Consider the following 19,131-nt stretch of genomic DNA (forward strand, 5'->3'; position numbering starts at 1 on the left):
GCCCTTGCTTTTCAAATCATAGTTTTTTTTTTTTTTTTTTTTTTTTTTTTTTTTTTTTTTTTTTTTTTTTTTTTTTTTTTTTTTGTTAAATTAATAAACATATATTTAAATTTTTTAAAACTCTTAATGAAAAATTTGATAGTTGAAATGGTATTCTTAAAATAAAATTAAAAAAATAGTATTATGAAACTTTTCAAAATTTAAATTTATTTTTTTTAAAAGGTTTTTACAAGTTAAAAGATATTTGATACTACTTGTTAAAATCGTACTCTTGAATTAGCGAGATGGTGATTATGTCTCACTTGTTCTAACTCAACGAATAAGTCAGTTATGAGATATTCGAATTTTGCAGACAACGTTGTCGGCATATGCTGAAAACAAATATTTTAAAAAACGCGAATAAGGAAATACGTTGAAAATAATTTAAATGAAAACAATGTTATAAGCTAAATGCGATTAGACAACAACCCACTTTAATACCATGTAATTCACGTAGGCAGTACAAAATTAAGGATATAAATATTTTTTCTAAGTTTTTTTTAAAACGAAGAATATTATTGAAGCCTTCGAAATAATTTTTGAACACAAAATCAAAGGCATCACACCAATTTAATAATATCATAGAAACGTTAAAATCGTATCATAAATACAAATGTTTTCCACTTCTATGATACTCAGAAAACCAATTCCTTTTCTAATAAACTGTGTATACATTATTTACATTTAGAACTGTGATTACCTCTTACAACTGATTCAAACCACACCTTTGCTGTCACGATGCTCGCCCTCGAGTCGCCCTAGAGTTCATTTCGTTTTGGTTTAATATGGTATCCAAAGCAATAGCTGTTTTTTCAGTTTATCGGTCCCTAATTATAAGGGCGTTTGCCATGGACTGTACTTTTTCACTGTTCTATAGATTTTGCAACTCTACTTTCCTTTCGATGTCCCGCCGAAGCCATTAGTACCACAACAGCCACTGCAAACATAACCAACATGCTCACGAGCAAAGAATATGTTTTCTTCGATGATCTACGATATTCTCCAAATAGAAGGATTGCCCAAAACGTGCTCACGAGTGGGAGTGCCTGCAACAGCCATTTGAGATCGAAACGACAAGGACAATGACAAGATATTGAACACTAAAAAAACTCTATGGTCATATTTGTTAGAAACTAGAACTCTCCACGATGGTATGATTTGTTCAAGATGGTATGATTTGTCCACTTTGAACGGAAGCTCTCATGGGTTTTCTTTTAGTTTTCTCGAAAGGTACGTACCAATGAAGATGTATTACTTATTTATAAACTTAGGATCATCCTCTTAATTAGCCAATCTGGGACTTTCTCCTAACAATCATTCCCTCGAACAAAGTACATCATAGAGCCTCCCCTGAGGCCTATATAACCCTCGAACAACCTTCCTCTAGTCTAGGCTCGACTCCTTTCTCTAGAGCCCTCGAACAAAGTACATTGTTTGTTCGACACTTAAGTCACTTTTTATTACACCTTCGAGGCTAGCAATTTCTTTGTTCAACACTTGAGGATTCTATTACATGGCTAAGTTAAGGGTATGACTCTGATACCATGTAAGGAACCACAACTCTCCACAATGGTATGATATTGTCGACTTTGAGCATAAGCTCTCATGGGTTTGCTTTTGGTCTTCCAAAAGGGCTCATACCAATGAAGATATATTCCTCCCTTTAATTAGCTAATGTGGAACTTCCTCCCAACAATCCTCAACAATATTAGCCTAGTATCTCTTCAGATAAATAAATAGATCGAATATATTATTAAGATATGGTGGGGGAAAAGCTGACCTGCACAGCATCTGCTGCTGCATAACCAGCAGCTTGACCGCCCATGAACTGCAGACCATTGCCAAACCCACACAAGAAACCAGCCAAGAAGGCCCATCCTCTACCATTCCAGTCATTCAGATACGCCTTGAATGTTGTTTTGGGTAAGTTAAGTATAGGTTGGTAAAGGAAGATAATGTTAAGAGTGACGCCCAACACAAAACACGAGACCGAGAAGTAGAAAAATGCGGTGTAGACAGCCAAGTGGGGGACGCCTTCCTTCAGAGTGTGCCATTGATCGTTTGTGGCCAAATTGAATGCCGGTGAGAAGAGAGAGAAGCAAGCACCAGCAAAGAAAGTTAAGGACAGTCCAATTAATGTGCTCTTCCCAAACACCTGCAAAAATGCCACTCTAGCCACTGAATGTAAACAGAATAGAAGAGGAAGAGAAGCAATGGTCTAACAAGCCTGTATTATTTGCAATGGTATCACCCACCTTAATGGATCTTCTATTCTCAAGTTCAACCAAATAGTTCGCAGTCCCAGCTTTTGCCTTTTGTGAAAGATAATCGGAACTTTCCAAGTCTGTTAATTCAACCATACATGTCAGAATTCAGAACAAAAAACAGTGGTAGATCATAGCTACAGAAGATTTACCCTTGCCTGAAAATGAAGGGACATCAGTTGTCCTGCAAAATTTAGTCGATCAACATTATGAACAAAAGAACAAAACAAGAACAGAATCCACAATTCATAGCCAAAATACAGAAACACATTCAAATTTGGATCTGATAGCCAGCCAGGCAAACAGTGTAATATGAATAAGATCATAAGATCAAAACAATGAAAGATCTTCCAAGTTCATAAACACCAGTAGAGAGTGCAAAAAAAACCATACTTCAACCCTTTTACTGCATCCGCTGGCAAACTTTGCAGTTTTTCTTTGTTATCAGCTGCGTTGGATGAGTGAACAGCAGAGCCAAGACATACCGCAATCAAAAAGCAAGCAACACCGGGGAAAAGTACCTCAGCTCTATTAATTTTGTCATCAAGAAAGTAGTTCACGGTTGAACCTTTTAAAAAAATATTCAAGCCCCAGAAGGGGTGTCCCATCAGATTTCAGATATATGTATTTAAGAGTTTGGGTTCACCTGAAAGATATGCAAAGACAAATAGATTAAGAAATCAAGTGGAGTAAAGATACAGACCTATAACAACTGTTATACTTGCAGTGATCACTTCTGTAACTGATAAACCAACAAAAGCAAAAGCATACTGAGTAGAAAGATTCCCCAGACTCAGTACTATACCACCCGCCATTGCATACATGACAGAAGGCCAATTATCCTGCACACAACATCAATCAACAATAACCAAGAAAGCATTCCTAAAAAGTGTTATAAAAGTGAGACAAGGTCGATTTGAAATCACTTTCAAATGCTTAAAAATCCATTTTCAACACTTGAAAAGTCATTACGAGCAGGCTCGAAAAACATTCTCTACAAATACTTTTGGAAGAAACACTAATCAACTCTTTTCTACCACTACTTTTTAAGTATTTTCAAAATCATTTTTTGTGAGATCCCACCTCGATTGGAGAGGGGAACGAAACATTTTTTATAAAAGTGTGGAAACCTCTCCCTAGTGGAAGTGTTCTAAAACTTTGAGTGGAAGCCCGAAAGAGAAAGCCCAAAGATGACAATATCTGCTACCGGTGGGCTTGGGCTACTACAAATGGTACAAGAGCCAGACACCAAACGGTGTGCCAGCGAAGATGGTGAGCCCTCAAGGGGGTGAATTGTGAGATCTCATATCGGTTGGAGAGAGGAACAAAGCATTTGGGATGTGAAAACCTCTCCCTAGTAACCATGTTTTAAAACCGTGAGGTTGACAGTGATACGTAACGGGAAACCTCTCCCTAGTAGACGCGTTTTAAAACCGTAAGGCTAACGGAGCTAAAGCGGACAATATCGGCTAGTATTACTTTTAACTCGCTGATAGTATCACCACTCCAAGAGTCGTATCAAACTTACCCCTCTGATCACCACAGGATCTAGAGGCCAGTTCTTAATTACTAACAGATGATAAAATTAGTGCCAAAAGATGCCTAGTGATATGGCTGTTGATTTGCCAAAGATCTTAGATATGGAACTGAACAAATGAAGATGAATGAAATAACAGAAGTAAATAAATGAAAGCAACCTGATAAAGTTGTTGCCTAAAGTTCGGATGATCATATGAGCTCTCTCCAATCTCACCAAGAGTTAAAGCAATGATCAAAGCAGCTAAAAAATTCGTAATGGAGTAATCGAGGTAAGTATGCTGAGGAAGACGCCCCCGTCGTTCCAGGAGAGTCAAGAGCGCTGGCCATGTTCCCAAAAAGAAAAGCGCAAACAGCATACATGCTATAGCACCTTCTTTGCTCTCCACCATATACATTTTCAACCTCCAAGAATACGAAAAATCCACCCTAGAAATAAAAACAAACAGCACAGACATCTCACCGAGTTAAATCGGAGTCTCAAAACCAAATAAACTCATATAAGCAAGATCGAATCTCAATAATATGAGATCGATCATCGAAGCAATTCCATGTTTAAGGTCAAATTTCAAATAACAGAGAAACGGATAACGAATGAACCAATCGATCGAAGAAAACTGAATCAAATCACTAATACATTTCTAAAGTTGGGGGAAATGGATTAAAATAAGCCACAGAGTCGTTACGGATGCATTGCTTCACTTTAAATGAAAGCTCATAGACGTGGCTGGAAAGTAGCATCTGAAAGGATGATTCTACTGAATACGATTACTTTACCTGATGTGATGAACGATGATGACGAAACTCTGCAACTCTCGTCCAATCAAACTTTCTAAATTCCACACGAAATCGAAAGATTCCTTCCCGCTTTCAATTGAAGCTTTTTCTTTTCAACTGTGTTGAATTTATGCTAGTTTTTTCCGCTGAGTCCCACTGAGATTCCAGCCCAAACTTATCGATGGTAAATTCTATAATTAGTTGAGGACAACGAATGTTTTAATTTGATTGATTCTTAGAAAATTTCAATCAAAATTTCAATTTTTTTTTTTTTTTTCTTGGACGCACCGCTAACAGTGCAACTGTCCAACATATTGGTAAGTTTCATTTCCCGATGGAAAAGGTGAAGTTTATATTTTAATATGATAACCATTAATTAAATAAGGACATTTTTTTTTTCATTTAATATAATCCATGTTATATTTTTTTTTTAAAGAGGCTAAATTAATAAAAATATTATTAGTTTTAATAATATAATTGAATTTCTAAAAAAAATATCCAAAATACTTTTGAATTTTCAACCGTTTTATTAATATTCTTAATTTTTTAAAAAAAATTTCAAAAGTTCATTTAAACTTTTTTAAAAATACGTTTAATTTTTTTTTAATTAAACACGTTTTAAAAATACTCGTAAATTTTCAAAAATAATATAAAAAAGTTTGTATTAAAAATAAGATTTTTTTAAATTTTTTTTATAAAGATAAAATGTATTAATGTTAGTTTTAAAATTTCATGAGTATTTTTTTTTAAACATACTCCTAATCGTAAGAGTATTTTTGAATTTTCTAAAAAAATTGAACGGTATTAACAAAACTTTGAAAATTTAATGATATCGAAACACTGTTAAAAATTATAACTATATTTTTTAAATAAAATATTAACGGTTGGTATTTTTTAGATTTTTTTTTTAGTTTAAAGTATTATTAAAACTAATAAAAAATAGATTTTTTTTTAAATTAATTTATCCTATTTTTTTCGTGAGAAAAAATCAATTTGTACCCTTTAACAGCTAATATAAGTGATTTTTTTTAAATGTTTTTAGTATTTCTCTATTTTTCTATACTTTTATAAAGAAATAAACGAGCAATAATTTGTTGGATGGATGCTTTATTTGGATTTTATAATATAATAAAAAAAATTAATAAATCATTAATTAATGGAGTGTCAAATTTGCCCACAAACAATTAATATGCCTTTATGATTATAGACTTGTTTTTTTCTTTAATTTTAGTGATATTTTGGGTTTTAATTATTTGTCTTGTAATTTTGGTTAAATATAATTAAGATATGATAAATTTTAACAGAGAAAATTATTGAACATACTTCAATAATAATTAATATATACCATATATATATATATATATATATATATATATATATATATATATATATATATATATATATATATATATATATATATATATATTATGTTTAATATTGTTTTAGATAAATATTATTAAAAGGAAAAAACATGTTTGAAATTTGTGTTTGGGCTTTCCAACTTAGAGATCTTGAAATTGAAGTTATTGATGCTATGACAACTTTTCTTTTGTCAATTTTATTATCTTCAATTATATTAAATTCTTTTATTATTATTATTATTATTATTTGTTAATTTGCATATTTTTGTATACTTTAAAATAAAATTACTCAATTACTATAAAATAAAATTAAAAATACACAATTTTTAGAGGATTGTATATATCACTCTTAAAATGAAAAATACTAAACTTTTTTAAAAAATAAGAATTATTAAAAACGACTTTTCAGTATATATTTTTATTCAATTGATGCTTTACAATCTCTCATCAATAATCTTTGTACTTTTGACAGATAAGAGTGAAGAATGCAACGAGAGAGGTTTTTTTTTTATAATAATTTTTATGAAACTAGCTGTTGCCAAGCATGAAAAAATAGAAAATAACGCCCTTTTTATCCTTTATAATATATATATAAATATATTTCAACGGTTAAAATATCATCAGCCCATTGGAGTCAAACCCAATAATTGTATGACCTCATTTATATTAATTATTTAAATATTTTAGAATAAAGATAACGATACATTTTAAGATTTGTTAGGCCTAGATTGGATACGCTCTAGTATAAATACCCTTTGCAATATCTAAGTCATCATCCCAAGCAATACAGGGTTGTCTAGTATCTTGTATTGTCTTAATAGAGAGTGCGAGTGTTTCCCACATAGAGTTGTGTTCAACATGAACTTTAACATATTGATGTTGATACTTGATGTAGATACTAGGGGTGTTCAAAAAACTCGATGACTCGAAAAATTGATAAACTCAACTCATATCGTCTGGGTTGGATTAGATTTAAATAAATGAAAACTTAATAGATTGAATTGGTTCACGAGCTTCCCTAAAACTAAATTGGGTTAAACGGAGCCGACCAAATTGTATATATATATATATATATAAAAGTAAACTCATGTCAAGGAACAATTTAAAACATGGAAAAAAAGGCAACAGCAATTGTGATTCCTTTCTAATCAGCACAAAGGGGTGAGGTTTGACAAGATTTTCTAATGCCTCTCTCATGTCCATTCCCTGATGAAGCCATTAAAACCACAACAGCCACTGTAAACATAAACAACATGCCGACAAGCAAAACGTATGTTTTTCTTGAAGATCTACGGTATTCTCCGAACAGAACAATTCCCCAAAATGTGCTTATAAGTGGAAAGGCCTGAAACAATCATTTCAAAGTCAAACAACAAGCTAAAATGACAACGATAGCAGTAGAGATCGCTCATTTAACTTATGGGACCATGGCTCTGTAGAGACCCACTTTAAATGGGGTGGAGAATCTCTGTTTAAACGAGAAACAGGGAAGGAGCAGGAACATCTCTAATAGCTCAAACATGTTTGACAAGAAATTGAGAGTGGTAAGTATACTGACCTCCACAGAATCTGCTGCAGCATATCCAGCAGCTTGACCGCTCATGAACTGTAAACCATTGCCAAATCCACACAAAAAACCAGCCAAAAAGGTCCATCCCCTACCATTCCAATCATTCAGATATGCCTTGAATGATGTCTTGGGTAAGTTCAGCATAGGGCGGTAAAGGAAGACGACGTTAAGAACAAAGGCTAAGACGAAAAAAGAGGTCGAGAAGTAGAAAAATGAGGTAAAGACCGACAAGCGCGGGATGCCTTCCTTCAGAGTGTGCCATTGATCGTTTGTGGCCAAATTGAATGCAGGTGAGAAGAGAGAAAGGGAAACACCAGCAAAGAAAGTTATGAACAGTCCTATTAGTGTGCTTCTTCCAGACACCTGCAAGCATATGCCATTGCTGGTCACTCAATACAAAACATTAAGGGATGTGTTCATTAATGTAGTGGCATTACAGACCTTGATGGATCTTCTGCTTTCTAGTTGAATAAGAAAGTCTGCAGTCCCAGCTTTTGCACCTCGGCTCGAACAATTGGCACTCTCCGCGTCTGTTGATTCAATATACATGTCATAATTTAAAACCGAATCGACTAAAAGACAGCAGTAAAACATAGATCCTGGGGATTTACCATGGCTCAAAATAGGAGAGGTTTCAACTGCCCTGTCAAAAATGTATTTCGAAGTAAATATTATCATCTAATACGCAACAAAAATTCGAGTGGAAAAGTAAAACTTCAGTAGAATTCAAAAGCAACCAGCATATGATTCACAGCCAAACTTTAGATTTGAGAGGCTAACTAGATCGAAACAACGAAACATCTCATAAGGTTACTCATTGGTACACGTAAAAAAACATACTAACTCTTTTTCTGAATCAGCAGACAAGTGTTCCAGCTTTGCTTCGTTATCGGCCGAGTTGGACAAGTGAGCAGCACAGCCAAGAAATACCGCGATCAAAAAGCACGCAACACCGGGGAAAAGAATCTCGGCTCTATTAATTTTGCCATCAAGAAAGTAGTTCAAGGTCGAGCCTTCAAAAGAAGAACAAAAACAACAAAAAAAAGCAATGCCCCAGATGGGGGAATCCCATCAGACACAAGAAATATGTTAACAAAAATATAATCAGAATAAGAAAGAATGGAACGAGTGTAGAGACCTATAACTACTATTATGCTGCAAACGAGCACTTCTGTAACTGATAGACCAACAAAGGGCCAAGCATATTGAGAGGAAAGATTGCCGATACTCAACGCTACACCCCCGGCCAACGCAAACATGACTGAAGGCCAATTATCTTGCACCTGATAGACTAGAAGATGTTACACGCATTGCAACATGATTTCACAAGTGTATATGAATCAATTATAGCCAATAACGCATTATGAATCACCATATAGTCTAAATGCCAATTGTTAATTGCATCTATAAATTGGGACAGTAGAATTGGAAGCAAAATCTCGATCCTTCAGAGCTATATAGAAGAAAGCATGGAAATCAAGCAATATTAAGGACAGATGTGTTGTAACGTCCCATGCCCAAGATTTGAAATTCGGATTCAACACCTCATGGTCTCGACATCCCCTGCATCCCCTCGGACATAACTACGTTACCAACTTGTCTAGAAATGCTAATAAGAGAGAAAGCTATCCCCACAGACCAAATGAATCCTATCATAGAATTGCTCAAAGCTTAGCACATTTAACTTTGGAGTTCTTATGATTGAGCTACCGAAAAGAAATGTGCACTTTATTGGTATAAGTAGTAACTATCAATTCTTTAAAGCATTTCTTAATCATCATATCCTTGTGATCTTGATTCATTCATGTATCATTCCTTTACTCAAACGCCACAATATTATTTTCACAAAAGATCCAATTACCGCCACCATAATCATAGTGATTTTCCAAATTACATGGCAATCTATGGAACACTGAATGAAACTTCAAGATTAAATATAAGAAAGCAACCTGAGAAAGCTGTTGGATGAAATTAGGAGTCTCTGGTGAGCTGTTTCCAAACTGACCAAGTGTCAAAGCAAAGATCACAGCAGCTAAATAATTTGTGATCGAGTAATCAAGGAAAGTATGCTGAGGGAGACGCCCTCGCCGTTCTTGAAGAGTCAAAAGTGCAGGAAAAGTCCCCAGAAAAAAGAGGGACAATACCATACATGCTATTGCCCCTTCTTTACTCTCCACTAAATACATCTTTCAATCAACGAGGAAATACCAAAGAAATCCTGCAGCGAATAGCGAAATAAATCAGTGTCGACAGCGAACAAGCGATGCCTTAAGATCGACGAAATTCATAGTTACTCGACAATAACTCTGGATTTCAAAACTGTAGAACTCAAATTTTCCAAACGATCCAAAACGTTTCAAAGTTAAAGATCACAAACAGAAGAAATCCGTACTGAATTTTCTAAGAACATCGCAAACCTTTAAGCCGCTTGAATTTTCTTTACCTTGCTCCTTGTATTGGCTTCTTCAATGGTGAATTCACGACACAGCCAACTGAAAATCAAACTCCAGCAGATTGTAGGAACGCTTCAATCAAGAACAAAACTACGCTAAATCCAGAAGGTATGGGGGAAGCGGAGTAGATAAAATTCAGAGTGGTTGGTTCTACCGGGGAAATATTAAAGAAATCAAAATGAAACTTGTCGTGCAAAATGCATTTATTTAAATATGATGATCAGGCACTGCTAGTCGCTTCCGCTTAATTTCTGGCACATTAAAGTCAAAAGATTCTGAACACTAACATCAAATTTTTATTCCAACTTTTTATCTTTTTGTCAGTTGCTCCATTTTAAATTAAATTACCATGTTTTGTGCTTGTTTCCATTAAGGAATTTTGTTTTTATTTTTAGATTGGACTTAAAAATTTAAATATTTAAATTAAAAACGACTAAAAATAATGAGAAATGAACTAGTTATTAAATTAAATGAGACTTAAATTATTATCTAAATTATTGTCGAATCTAATCCTATTCGATCATATCCATGTTTGAATTAGTTATAAAATATATGATATTCATAATCATCTAATATTTAAATAATATATCTTATATAATTTGAATAGCAATATTTTTTATTTTATTTTCAAAATTTAGTTAAGTCAAGATTTAACCTTTTATCCTAATTCTATTTCTCATTCTTAAATCTGTATTGCATATATATATATATATATATATATATATATATATATATATTTTTTAGATTGTGTCATTGTGCTCATATTTCAAAGAAATAAATTAATTTTTTATGTTGAAACTACCAACCACCGAGCTTGAATCTGAAAAATTCAAAGAGGTTGAGAAATACTTTTCGTGAAGATGTCAATTACCTGGTTGAGAGGAGGCAGAAACACTTTCTTGGCCATCAAATATAATATATATAATAAACTATAATTAGGTAAATATTAGATATTTGCTTATAATAAAATATCAAATATAATATTCCATGGAAAATTTGTCGGGATTGAATTTTCAGCCGGTTTTTCGTTTATTATTCTATTTTAAATTTGAATCTTCAATATAATCCTTATTAAAAAATGATAAAATAATCCTAATAAATCAATATTTTAGTTAATTTATTATTTTTAATATATATATATAAAGTAAAAATTGGACCGTAATAAGGAATATAATCTGATCCTCGACTACATTTATGTAACCGACAAAAATATTCTTCACTCCCTCCTAGATCGGGGGCGGGTCCTATTGCTAATATTAAACTGAAAAAACCACATTACATTAATTAATAAAGGAGGATGATTACAACTAATTTTAACGAGAGGGGGGAAAGGGTAAATCAATAACTTTCAACCGCATATACAACCAAACACCAAAATCCAATGGTCAAAAAGCAATCCATATTCCCCTACACACGTGGCAAAATCTCAACCCTTCAACGAGATTTTCATCATCCCTAGAACAACAGTACGGAAAGCCACAGAGTTAAGCCCACACTCAAAAGCAAGTTCATCTTCTCATTGAAACCCACGCCACCGCTCCCGTCGTTGAACCCGGCGCCGCTCCCACTCGGACTGATTCCGTTACCGAATACCGACGGCGTCATTCCTGGATTCGTCGTCCCCGGTGTAGTTCCGCCGGAGGTCGTCGGCGAGGTTCCCGCATTGCTTAAATGAAACATAAACAAGTTCAGACAAATTTCTTAACAAAATCACGATTCAAGCTTCTTCAACAACAAACGACATGTCGACAATGGCTCAGATCAGTTCATATGATATTTACACAAGATCTAATACTCTTAGAACGGCGGCATTGAAATCCAAACTCACCACCGACAAATCGAAGTTTCAAGGAATCAATGGCTTAAACATTAGGCATTATTAAAGATGATAAAATGAGTGAAGCGTAGTATTACCTGGGGTTCGAAGGGTAGACGCAGCCGGAGGGCACAGCTGTAAATTAAAAAATAAAAATAAAAATAACAACACAAAATTCAGTCGGAGAATGGTGTAAAGAGGCGTAACAACCAGGAAGTCCGGCTTACAGGCGGTGAGGGAAACGCTGGGAGTGGCGGCGCCGGAGAAGTCGCAACTTCCCTGGACTTGACCTTTTCTCTGGAAATAGCTGTTGACGGCGTAGCTGCAGTGATCTTTGACAGTGTTGGGCTGAAAACAGGCGCCATTAGAGAGGATCGGAGAACAGTCAGCTCCGGCGCCACAGGCATAATCCAGTGCTTTTTGAAGAACTTGTTGGCTCACTCCATCTCTACACAAGCAATAGTTGGCGTCTGAAACGAAAAGAAACCGAAAATTAATGAGAAATCTGAAGAAATTTGTGGAAGAAACTTAAACCTAAATCGGAACTTACAAGATTGACCAGTTAGGGCAAGGAAGAACACTAAGAACACGAAAACCGCCATGATTGAACGCAGAAGAAGCTCGAAGAACTTGAAGAAGAACCCTAGAGAGGTAGGAGAAGGGAAAGTGGTGGCAAAAGGGTCAAGAATTAAAGAGCATTAGAAGGTAAGGGCTATTACTATATACGAGCACGAGCAGGCTAAGTTTTAATTATTATTATTTTATTTATTTATTGATTTATTATTATTATTATGAGGTATATATAGAGTGTTGGTGGTGGTGTTTGACCGTTTGGGTAAAATTCCCTCAAACGGTCTTAAACCCACGTGGGTTATCATTACCTAACCCCGATTTATTTAACCCAACCAGATGGTTAAAGTTGGGTTGGTTTGGTTTGGTGCCCTAAGCTGACTCATCAGCCGGTGTCACCCACATATCTTTGTATTTTTCTATGTTAAGATGCAAACTCCATTTTTACTATCTAAATTAATTAATCTATTTATTGTTATTTTTACAAAATTAATAGTTTTTAAGTTAAAATACTATTTAAAAGAATGTTTTATTTTTCTATTTTATATAGAAACCCATAACTTAGAATTATGGGTTCAAACTAAAAAAAAAAAAATCCTACACGAGTAGAATATTTAAAATCTCTGACTTTTGTGAGATCCTACTGGTTGGAGAGGGAAACATTAGAAATCTCTCCAGACCCATTTTAAAACCTTGCAAAAAAGTCAGGAAAAAAACATTCCACTACAACAACTATTAATTACTCCTTATAAAATAAACTTTACACATTCAACTACAACAAACATTTATTACTCCTTCAACAAACAAAACATACTAAAATAATTTGGCTCGGTCTATAGCATCATTCAATATAGAACACAGTCAGGTCTCAGGGAAGTGGCGCATGAGTTATACGAAAGAAAAATCTCAAAATTAATAGGTCTAAAAGTGGTGTATGCCTTGAAAAAAAAAAAGTTCGGATTCTGTTAGAGTAAAAGAACTTTGAAAAAAAAAATGGGTTCTGTTCAAGTAAAGGAACTTTGAAGAATGAATTCAAATTGAATGATAGGATGAGCTAGAATATTAAAACGGTAGAATTTATTTTTAAAGTCAAAGTGTGGTTGTACCCCGAAGTACATCATCGAGGACAATGACTAGTTTAAGTGGAAAAGAATGTCACAACCTAAGTAGATTGTGACCCTCACATTATGATAAGAGAAGCGGCAACCTATAAGTGGCGCATAAGAAATTTCAAATCACAAATTTGAAGTGTTATTTATTTATTTTCTAAAATACTCTCTTTTTAACCATAGTTTTGTAATAGAAACAAAAGCCGTCCGGTCGGCTTCAGAGTGATCGCTATGGTCCCATGATTCTTGGCTAGATGCCTTTTTGGGCCCCTGAATATAAAGTGTTCTCAAATTTATGTATTTAAAAAAAGGGGCATAAAGTAAAAATTCCACAATCATTTACCTATGCTATACTCATATTTACATATTTGAATTGAATATTTAAGCAGAGTGTTTTAGAGTGATTTTAAAACCATTCAAATATAGACCCATTCCCTAAATACTTTTCTGGTTATTGCTCAATATCTCAACTATTCACATAACATAACGTGAGAAGCATATGAATAATTATTCGATTTCGAGAAAGAAATCGAAGAATTTTTCAGGAATCCTACGAGATCCATTCGTTTTTTTTGTAAGAACTGAATATGGGTTCGAATCCTATTGAGAGGATTACTAGAGATCAGACATTATTGAAGAAAGAACAAGATTTTTCTTTTGTCCCTTCCGAACGATCTAAAAAGAAAGAAATGTTAGGCTCCTTGCGTCTTTGGGGCATACTTGATTTTTTCCTAATAGAGGGTTGGGTTTGGTGCAACAATTTGTGATTTATTTTGTGGAAGTACAGAAGGCTCTTCAGCTTCAGGTGAGTAATCAAGCAACAGCATCAAATTCCGAAACCCAGGCAAACGCCTCAACCTCGTCTACGAGCAGGCTTTATTCATGGTCAATCGTGCCGAACTTCTATGATGCTGGAATTTTAGCAGCCCTCTAAAATCATGGAGAAATTACAAACTTGGTGCATTGTACTAGAAAATGGAGAATGAATGCTAGAAGAGTTTGTTTGATATGTGTGATGTTTATTAACTAAACAGATTAGCTAAGAAATGGGAGTTTTGATAGGATCAATGTAATTAAAAAGAGCATAAAAGCTAACCCGTTTTTGCTCCTCCAAGTTTGCTTTAATCAAGGAGTAGATGGCGACACCGGCAATTGCTATAGCAGTACCAATTCCAGTTTGAGTTGAGATTTTATTGCCTGCAAAAGTTTGAAACACCCATATGTGGTTAGATAGCCTTTCTAAGTAACGTAGTTGTTAGATGTATGGACCCCCAAAAGCTTGAACAGGGTAACAATTTAGATACGTAACAGCCCAAGTCCAAGCCCATCGCTAATAGATATTATCCGCTTTGGCTTGTTATGTATCATCGCCGTCAGCTCACAATTTTAAAACGTGTCTATTAGGGATAGGTTTCCACACCCTTATTAGAAATGTTTCGTTCTCACAATCCACCCCTTTGGGAGTTTAGTGTCCTGGCGGCATACCGCTCAGTGTCCGACTCTGATACTATTTGTCCAAGCCTACCACTAGCAGATAGTATCCCCTTAGGCTCGTTACGTATCAGCGTCAACCTCACAGTTTTAAAACACGTATATTAGGGAAGGCTTTCCACACCCTTATAAGGAATGTTTCGTTCTCCCCTCCAACCAATTTGAAATCTCACAATGATTGAACTTGTGAGAATCATAACTTGCTGATTGACCTATTAGAACGACAATAAAGAGAGACAAACATGGCTTTAGAACAGAAAAGACCATGTTGTGTTTTTCAGCTCCCATCAAAACAGCTCAAAAGATCCCCCACAATGTAAAGAAGATTTTAGTAGTCCTTCCGTCGAATGTAACAAGAATCATGACATTTATGCATAACTAACGTGAAGTATTAACAGAAAACTATTTATGGCATGTATTAACAGAAAACCTACCAAAAACAACAATGGAGAACCCAATCACAAAAACTCGCTTCAATACGTTTCCTACAGCATGTGTTAATGGTGCAACTCGTTCAAGAGTATTAGTGGCAAGCTGCAAAAAAAGTAAGCTCAGATGTAACTGAAAAGATTGCAAAAGTAACGGGAAATGATTTGTGAAAGAATGTAGGATTATGTAAAATAAGTTAAGAAATGTTATGTGCTCATTCAAGCCTCCATTAAAATCAAATCCCTTTTCATATGACAGCATTCATTAGAGTAAAACCTTCTAAAAATATAGAATAAATAATGCAAGGGTTCTTGTAGTTGCAAGCCGAATAAAGTAATTCATGATAAGCCCCATCGGAAGAATGGAAAGAACTATTAGGAATCACGGCTCTCCACAATGGTATGATATTGTCCACTTTGAGCATAAGCTCTCATAGGTTTGCTTTGTGCTTCTCTAAAAGGTCTCCTACTAATGGAGATGTATTCCTTACTTGTAAACTCAGGATCATCCTTTAAATTAGCCAACGTAGGACTCTCTTCCAACAATCCTCAACAAGAACTGCCGAGTTGCCTTTGTCCAAACTCCAAACACAACCGAAAGAAATCATGATGACAGATACCTGATTGTATAGATGATAAAACATTCCAATCCAGAAAAGATCAGACAGGAACTTTTGGAGACCCACTTTGGCAATGGCATCCTTAAAACCATGCTGCAGTAGCTGCGGTCCTTCGATCTGAAAGCGAACCAGTGGTACCATGTTACCTATGAAAGAGACCAACGAAACAGTTCATCGACCAGTAAACTTACCATTACTGCAGGAGGAATGCAAAACAAAAGAGCAATTACTGAGGTGTATGCATACACGTTCGTACTGTCCATTCCTGTCTGTTAAAAAGAAAGTCATCTCAAACAAATGAAAGAAGAAAATGGTAAAACTGCGGGCTAAAAGTTCAGTTCTTACCATTGCCTTCTTCGAATAGATACTTCTATAAGTGAATGCAATGTTTGAAATCATTGCACTAACAAAGCCAGTCCAGTTGAAGGAAAGCTCCGTTAGTGATGCCATTGACACACCTAATGCACATAGTATTGCATGTTTAGAAAACATCACACTAAGCGAAGTTAAGTACAAATTAAAGGAGCAAGTTGTTATTGAATTACCTAAGACAACAGGTGCTAGAGAGAGCCACAAGCTGAAGGGAATTTGATGTCCCAAAATAAATTGAGAAGTAGCAGCGTTAAAGAATGGCTCCAAGGCTGAGGAAGAAAGTGGAGAAGGAAAATTAGGACCTGGTTTGTTTACAGTAAAAAAATTCCCGCTCAAAGCAAATAAATCCAATCCATACATAGAAAAAATTTATCCTATTGCATCTACATTCCAGTGGGAAAATAAAAGGGGCAACATAATGCATTTCAAGAAATAAGCAATTGAGGCACAAAGCTCTGCCTCACAATCTCATTTTCTATGATACAAATAATCAGCACAAAAATTCGACAAAGAAATATAGGATACTTGTAACAATCCAAGCCCACCGTTAGCCGATATTGTCTGTTTTGGCCCGTTACGTATCACTGTCAGCCTCACAGTTTTAAAATGTATCTGTTAGAGAGAGGTTTTCACACCCTTATAAGGAATGATTTGATCTCCTCTCCAACCGATGTGGGAACTCACATACTTACAATCTTCCACATCTCATCCGTTTCTCTGAAGCAAAACGACCATGACTGTTCATCGAAAGACAAAGAATGAATAGCTGTAGACAAATGAATGGTAAGTGAAGGATTCTGTACCTTTGATAGTGTGAGTGAAGGACACAGCAACAGCTGCAAATGAAACATTTGACATCACATGTCCAAGTGCATGACATAGCGAAACTGGTGTCAATAACAGCAAGAGCTCCTTATCCATCGGCTAGTAACAAGGAGAACTTTATCAGAACAACCCACAAAGTCGACAACAGAAATGGAGAATGTAGAAACTTACAGCACGTTTTGGCAGACCTACAGCCCAAGAAATGAGACAATATCCAACTCCAACAAGAAGATGTATGACAGAGACAAAGCTGCAGATTAGAAACGAAAAACCAAATAAAACGAGTACAAATCTCCTAGGTGCTCAAGAAGAAGAAACTATGAAGTAAGCAATCAAAACATGGTCCTCGTGTAATGGCCCAAGCCCATCGCTAGCAAATATTGTCATTTTTGGATTTTCCCTTTCGAGCTTCCTCTCAATGTTTTTAAAAACCGTCTGCTAGAGAGAGATTTTTACACGTTTATAAAGAATGTTTTGTTTCTCTCTCCAATCGGTGTGGGATCTCACAACTCGGAAGCAAATCTTAGTGATGTAAAACAAACCGCAACTGATAGAAGCAACTTACTATGGATATGGGAAATAATTGTAGACGTTTTTGTTGAGTATGTTGAAAATAACATTTAAAAAGTACCTGCCCCAAAGATCAAGATTGGATAGCATAAAAATTAGATACACTTCGTTAATAAGATACTGATGATAAAACAGCAATGCTAAAACTTGTTCATCTTATTAACTTCGATATAAATATAAGTCTAAGTAAAGATATCCAGTCAGTCTAAAATTCCAAAGTAACGGCACAATTCAGCTGGGTTTTAGAGGCAGAATGGCAAAGAAACTGCATACCACATAAAGAAGTAGAAACCAGTAACGAGTGCTGGAAATCTTGCGGCAAAGCTCTTTGAAGGGCCAGTCAACCTGATTTTGCAGACATTAGCATCAACCAAAAAATTCAAACACTTCTAGTTTAATCTGACGAGAGTAGAATTTTAAGTCAAAATCAACCCAATCAGTTGCATTGAATTTTACAACAATAAATGATAAAAAAAAAATAATAAGAATAAGAATAAGGAGTTAAAGATCATGGAATCGAACCCATCGGAAGCTCCATCGGCATCAGCTGCAGCCGCCCTCACGACCAGCCGACGAACAGCACTACGAGACGTCAACGGTTGTCTAGAGCTTAAGAGTCCGATAGCCTTGCTACATAGCTCCACCGACGGGGAAACAGTTCGATTCTCCGTCATCGGTGAAAGCGGCGTGTTCAAAGCTTTAGAAGCAAGTGATCGACATTTGACAACGACAGAACTGGCAGGAACTGTTCTATTCGGAGTCAATGGAAGTGTAGGTAACTGACATATACGAATCGGAGACTGTATTACGCTAGTCATCGAAGCCATCGCAAAAGCCAAACAAAAATCAAGCCAAAGAAGACGATAACACAAGCCCCAAAAACAGGGCAAAGAAACGAAAAACTGTCGAACTCAAGACCCCGAATTCGCCAGAGCTCTACGAGCGAAAAAATTTCCACTTCGATAGAATTAGATGAGGCCGTGTTCGATTGCTTATGAACACGAACCCGCGAGTTCTACGGATTGTGTTGGTTGATCGTGAACTGAAAATGAAATGCAGAATCCGAACAGAGAAGACGATTGAAGTTCTTATATTCCTTATGCCTCAACTCATAGCTGAGAGAGATCATCGGCTTTACGTTTCCCTCTGAAAATTTGATATTTGACTTCTTGCTTCCATTAGAGGCTCGAGGTTCTCAATCGAAGAATCTTTCCTTGGAAAGTAAGAAAGACGATAATATAATATAAATAAAAAATTTGAATCTCTCTTCTAACTTTCCAAATTTATAAATTTGTCTTTTTAAGTTATTAAAATTTTAAAATTTTATTCG

At 35.2% G+C, this 19,131-nt stretch overlaps 4 protein-coding genes across 8 annotated transcripts; all 4 read right to left on the minus strand.

Annotated features, from left to right (window-relative positions):
* Window positions 1-592: 592 nt before the first annotated feature.
* LOC111467658 (ureide permease 1-like) lies at window positions 593-4,829 on the minus strand. Of its 4 annotated transcripts, none has more exons than XM_023112642.1 (8): window positions 4,617-4,829; window positions 4,001-4,268; window positions 3,007-3,145; window positions 2,697-2,871; window positions 2,456-2,487; window positions 2,295-2,383; window positions 1,820-2,194; window positions 593-1,085 (listed from the first exon to the last, which is right to left on the minus strand). In XM_023112642.1, the coding sequence occupies exons 2-8, from the start codon at window positions 4,235-4,237 to the stop codon at window positions 903-905; spliced, it is 1,230 nt and encodes a 409-aa protein (XP_022968410.1). In that variant the 5' UTR covers window positions 4,238-4,268; window positions 4,617-4,829; the 3' UTR covers window positions 593-902. The 4 variants fall into 4 exon arrangements, with proteins under 4 accessions (XP_022968410.1, XP_022968409.1, XP_022968408.1 ...); XM_023112641.1 differs by having other exon boundaries at window positions 4,001-4,285; window positions 4,617-4,828; XM_023112640.1 differs by lacking the exon at window positions 4,617-4,829 and having other exon boundaries at window positions 4,001-4,580.
* Window positions 4,830-7,093: 2,264 nt separating this feature from the next.
* Window positions 7,094-10,186, minus strand: LOC111467719 (ureide permease 1-like). 2 transcript variants are annotated; one of them, XM_023112732.1, is made up of 8 exons: window positions 9,991-10,186; window positions 9,497-9,765; window positions 8,686-8,830; window positions 8,392-8,560; window positions 8,159-8,190; window positions 7,989-8,077; window positions 7,536-7,910; window positions 7,094-7,322 (listed from the first exon to the last, which is right to left on the minus strand). In XM_023112732.1, exons 2-8 carry the CDS (start codon window positions 9,731-9,733, stop codon window positions 7,122-7,124), a joined length of 1,248 nt encoding a protein of 415 aa, XP_022968500.1. In that variant the 5' UTR covers window positions 9,734-9,765; window positions 9,991-10,186; the 3' UTR covers window positions 7,094-7,121. The 2 variants fall into 2 exon arrangements, with proteins under 2 accessions (XP_022968500.1, XP_022968501.1); XM_023112733.1 differs by having other exon boundaries at window positions 9,965-10,186.
* Window positions 10,187-11,215: 1,029 nt separating this feature from the next.
* On the minus strand, window positions 11,216-12,576 carry LOC111467729 (PLASMODESMATA CALLOSE-BINDING PROTEIN 3). The gene is made up of 4 exons (XM_023112756.1): window positions 12,367-12,576; window positions 12,044-12,286; window positions 11,915-11,951; window positions 11,216-11,666 (listed from the first exon to the last, which is right to left on the minus strand). Exons 1-4 carry the CDS (start codon window positions 12,416-12,418, stop codon window positions 11,456-11,458), a joined length of 543 nt encoding a protein of 180 aa, XP_022968524.1. The 5' UTR covers window positions 12,419-12,576; the 3' UTR covers window positions 11,216-11,455.
* A 1,458-nt stretch (window positions 12,577-14,034) lies between these two features.
* Window positions 14,035-19,026, minus strand: LOC111467737 (triose phosphate/phosphate translocator, chloroplastic-like). The gene is made up of 12 exons (XM_023112764.1): window positions 18,324-19,026; window positions 18,075-18,146; window positions 17,797-17,862; window positions 17,403-17,481; window positions 17,210-17,330; window positions 16,580-16,675; window positions 16,380-16,492; window positions 16,226-16,303; window positions 16,035-16,151; window positions 15,421-15,520; window positions 14,592-14,692; window positions 14,035-14,425 (listed from the first exon to the last, which is right to left on the minus strand). Exons 1-12 carry the CDS (start codon window positions 18,626-18,628, stop codon window positions 14,399-14,401), a joined length of 1,275 nt encoding a protein of 424 aa, XP_022968532.1. The 5' UTR covers window positions 18,629-19,026; the 3' UTR covers window positions 14,035-14,398.
* Window positions 19,027-19,131: the final 105 nt, after the last annotated feature.

This window comes from Cucurbita maxima, unplaced genomic scaffold (genome assembly GCF_002738345.1).
Source record: "Cucurbita maxima cultivar Rimu unplaced genomic scaffold, Cmax_1.0 Cma_Scf00034, whole genome shotgun sequence".
Taxonomy (NCBI): Eukaryota; Viridiplantae; Streptophyta; class Magnoliopsida; order Cucurbitales; family Cucurbitaceae; genus Cucurbita; species Cucurbita maxima.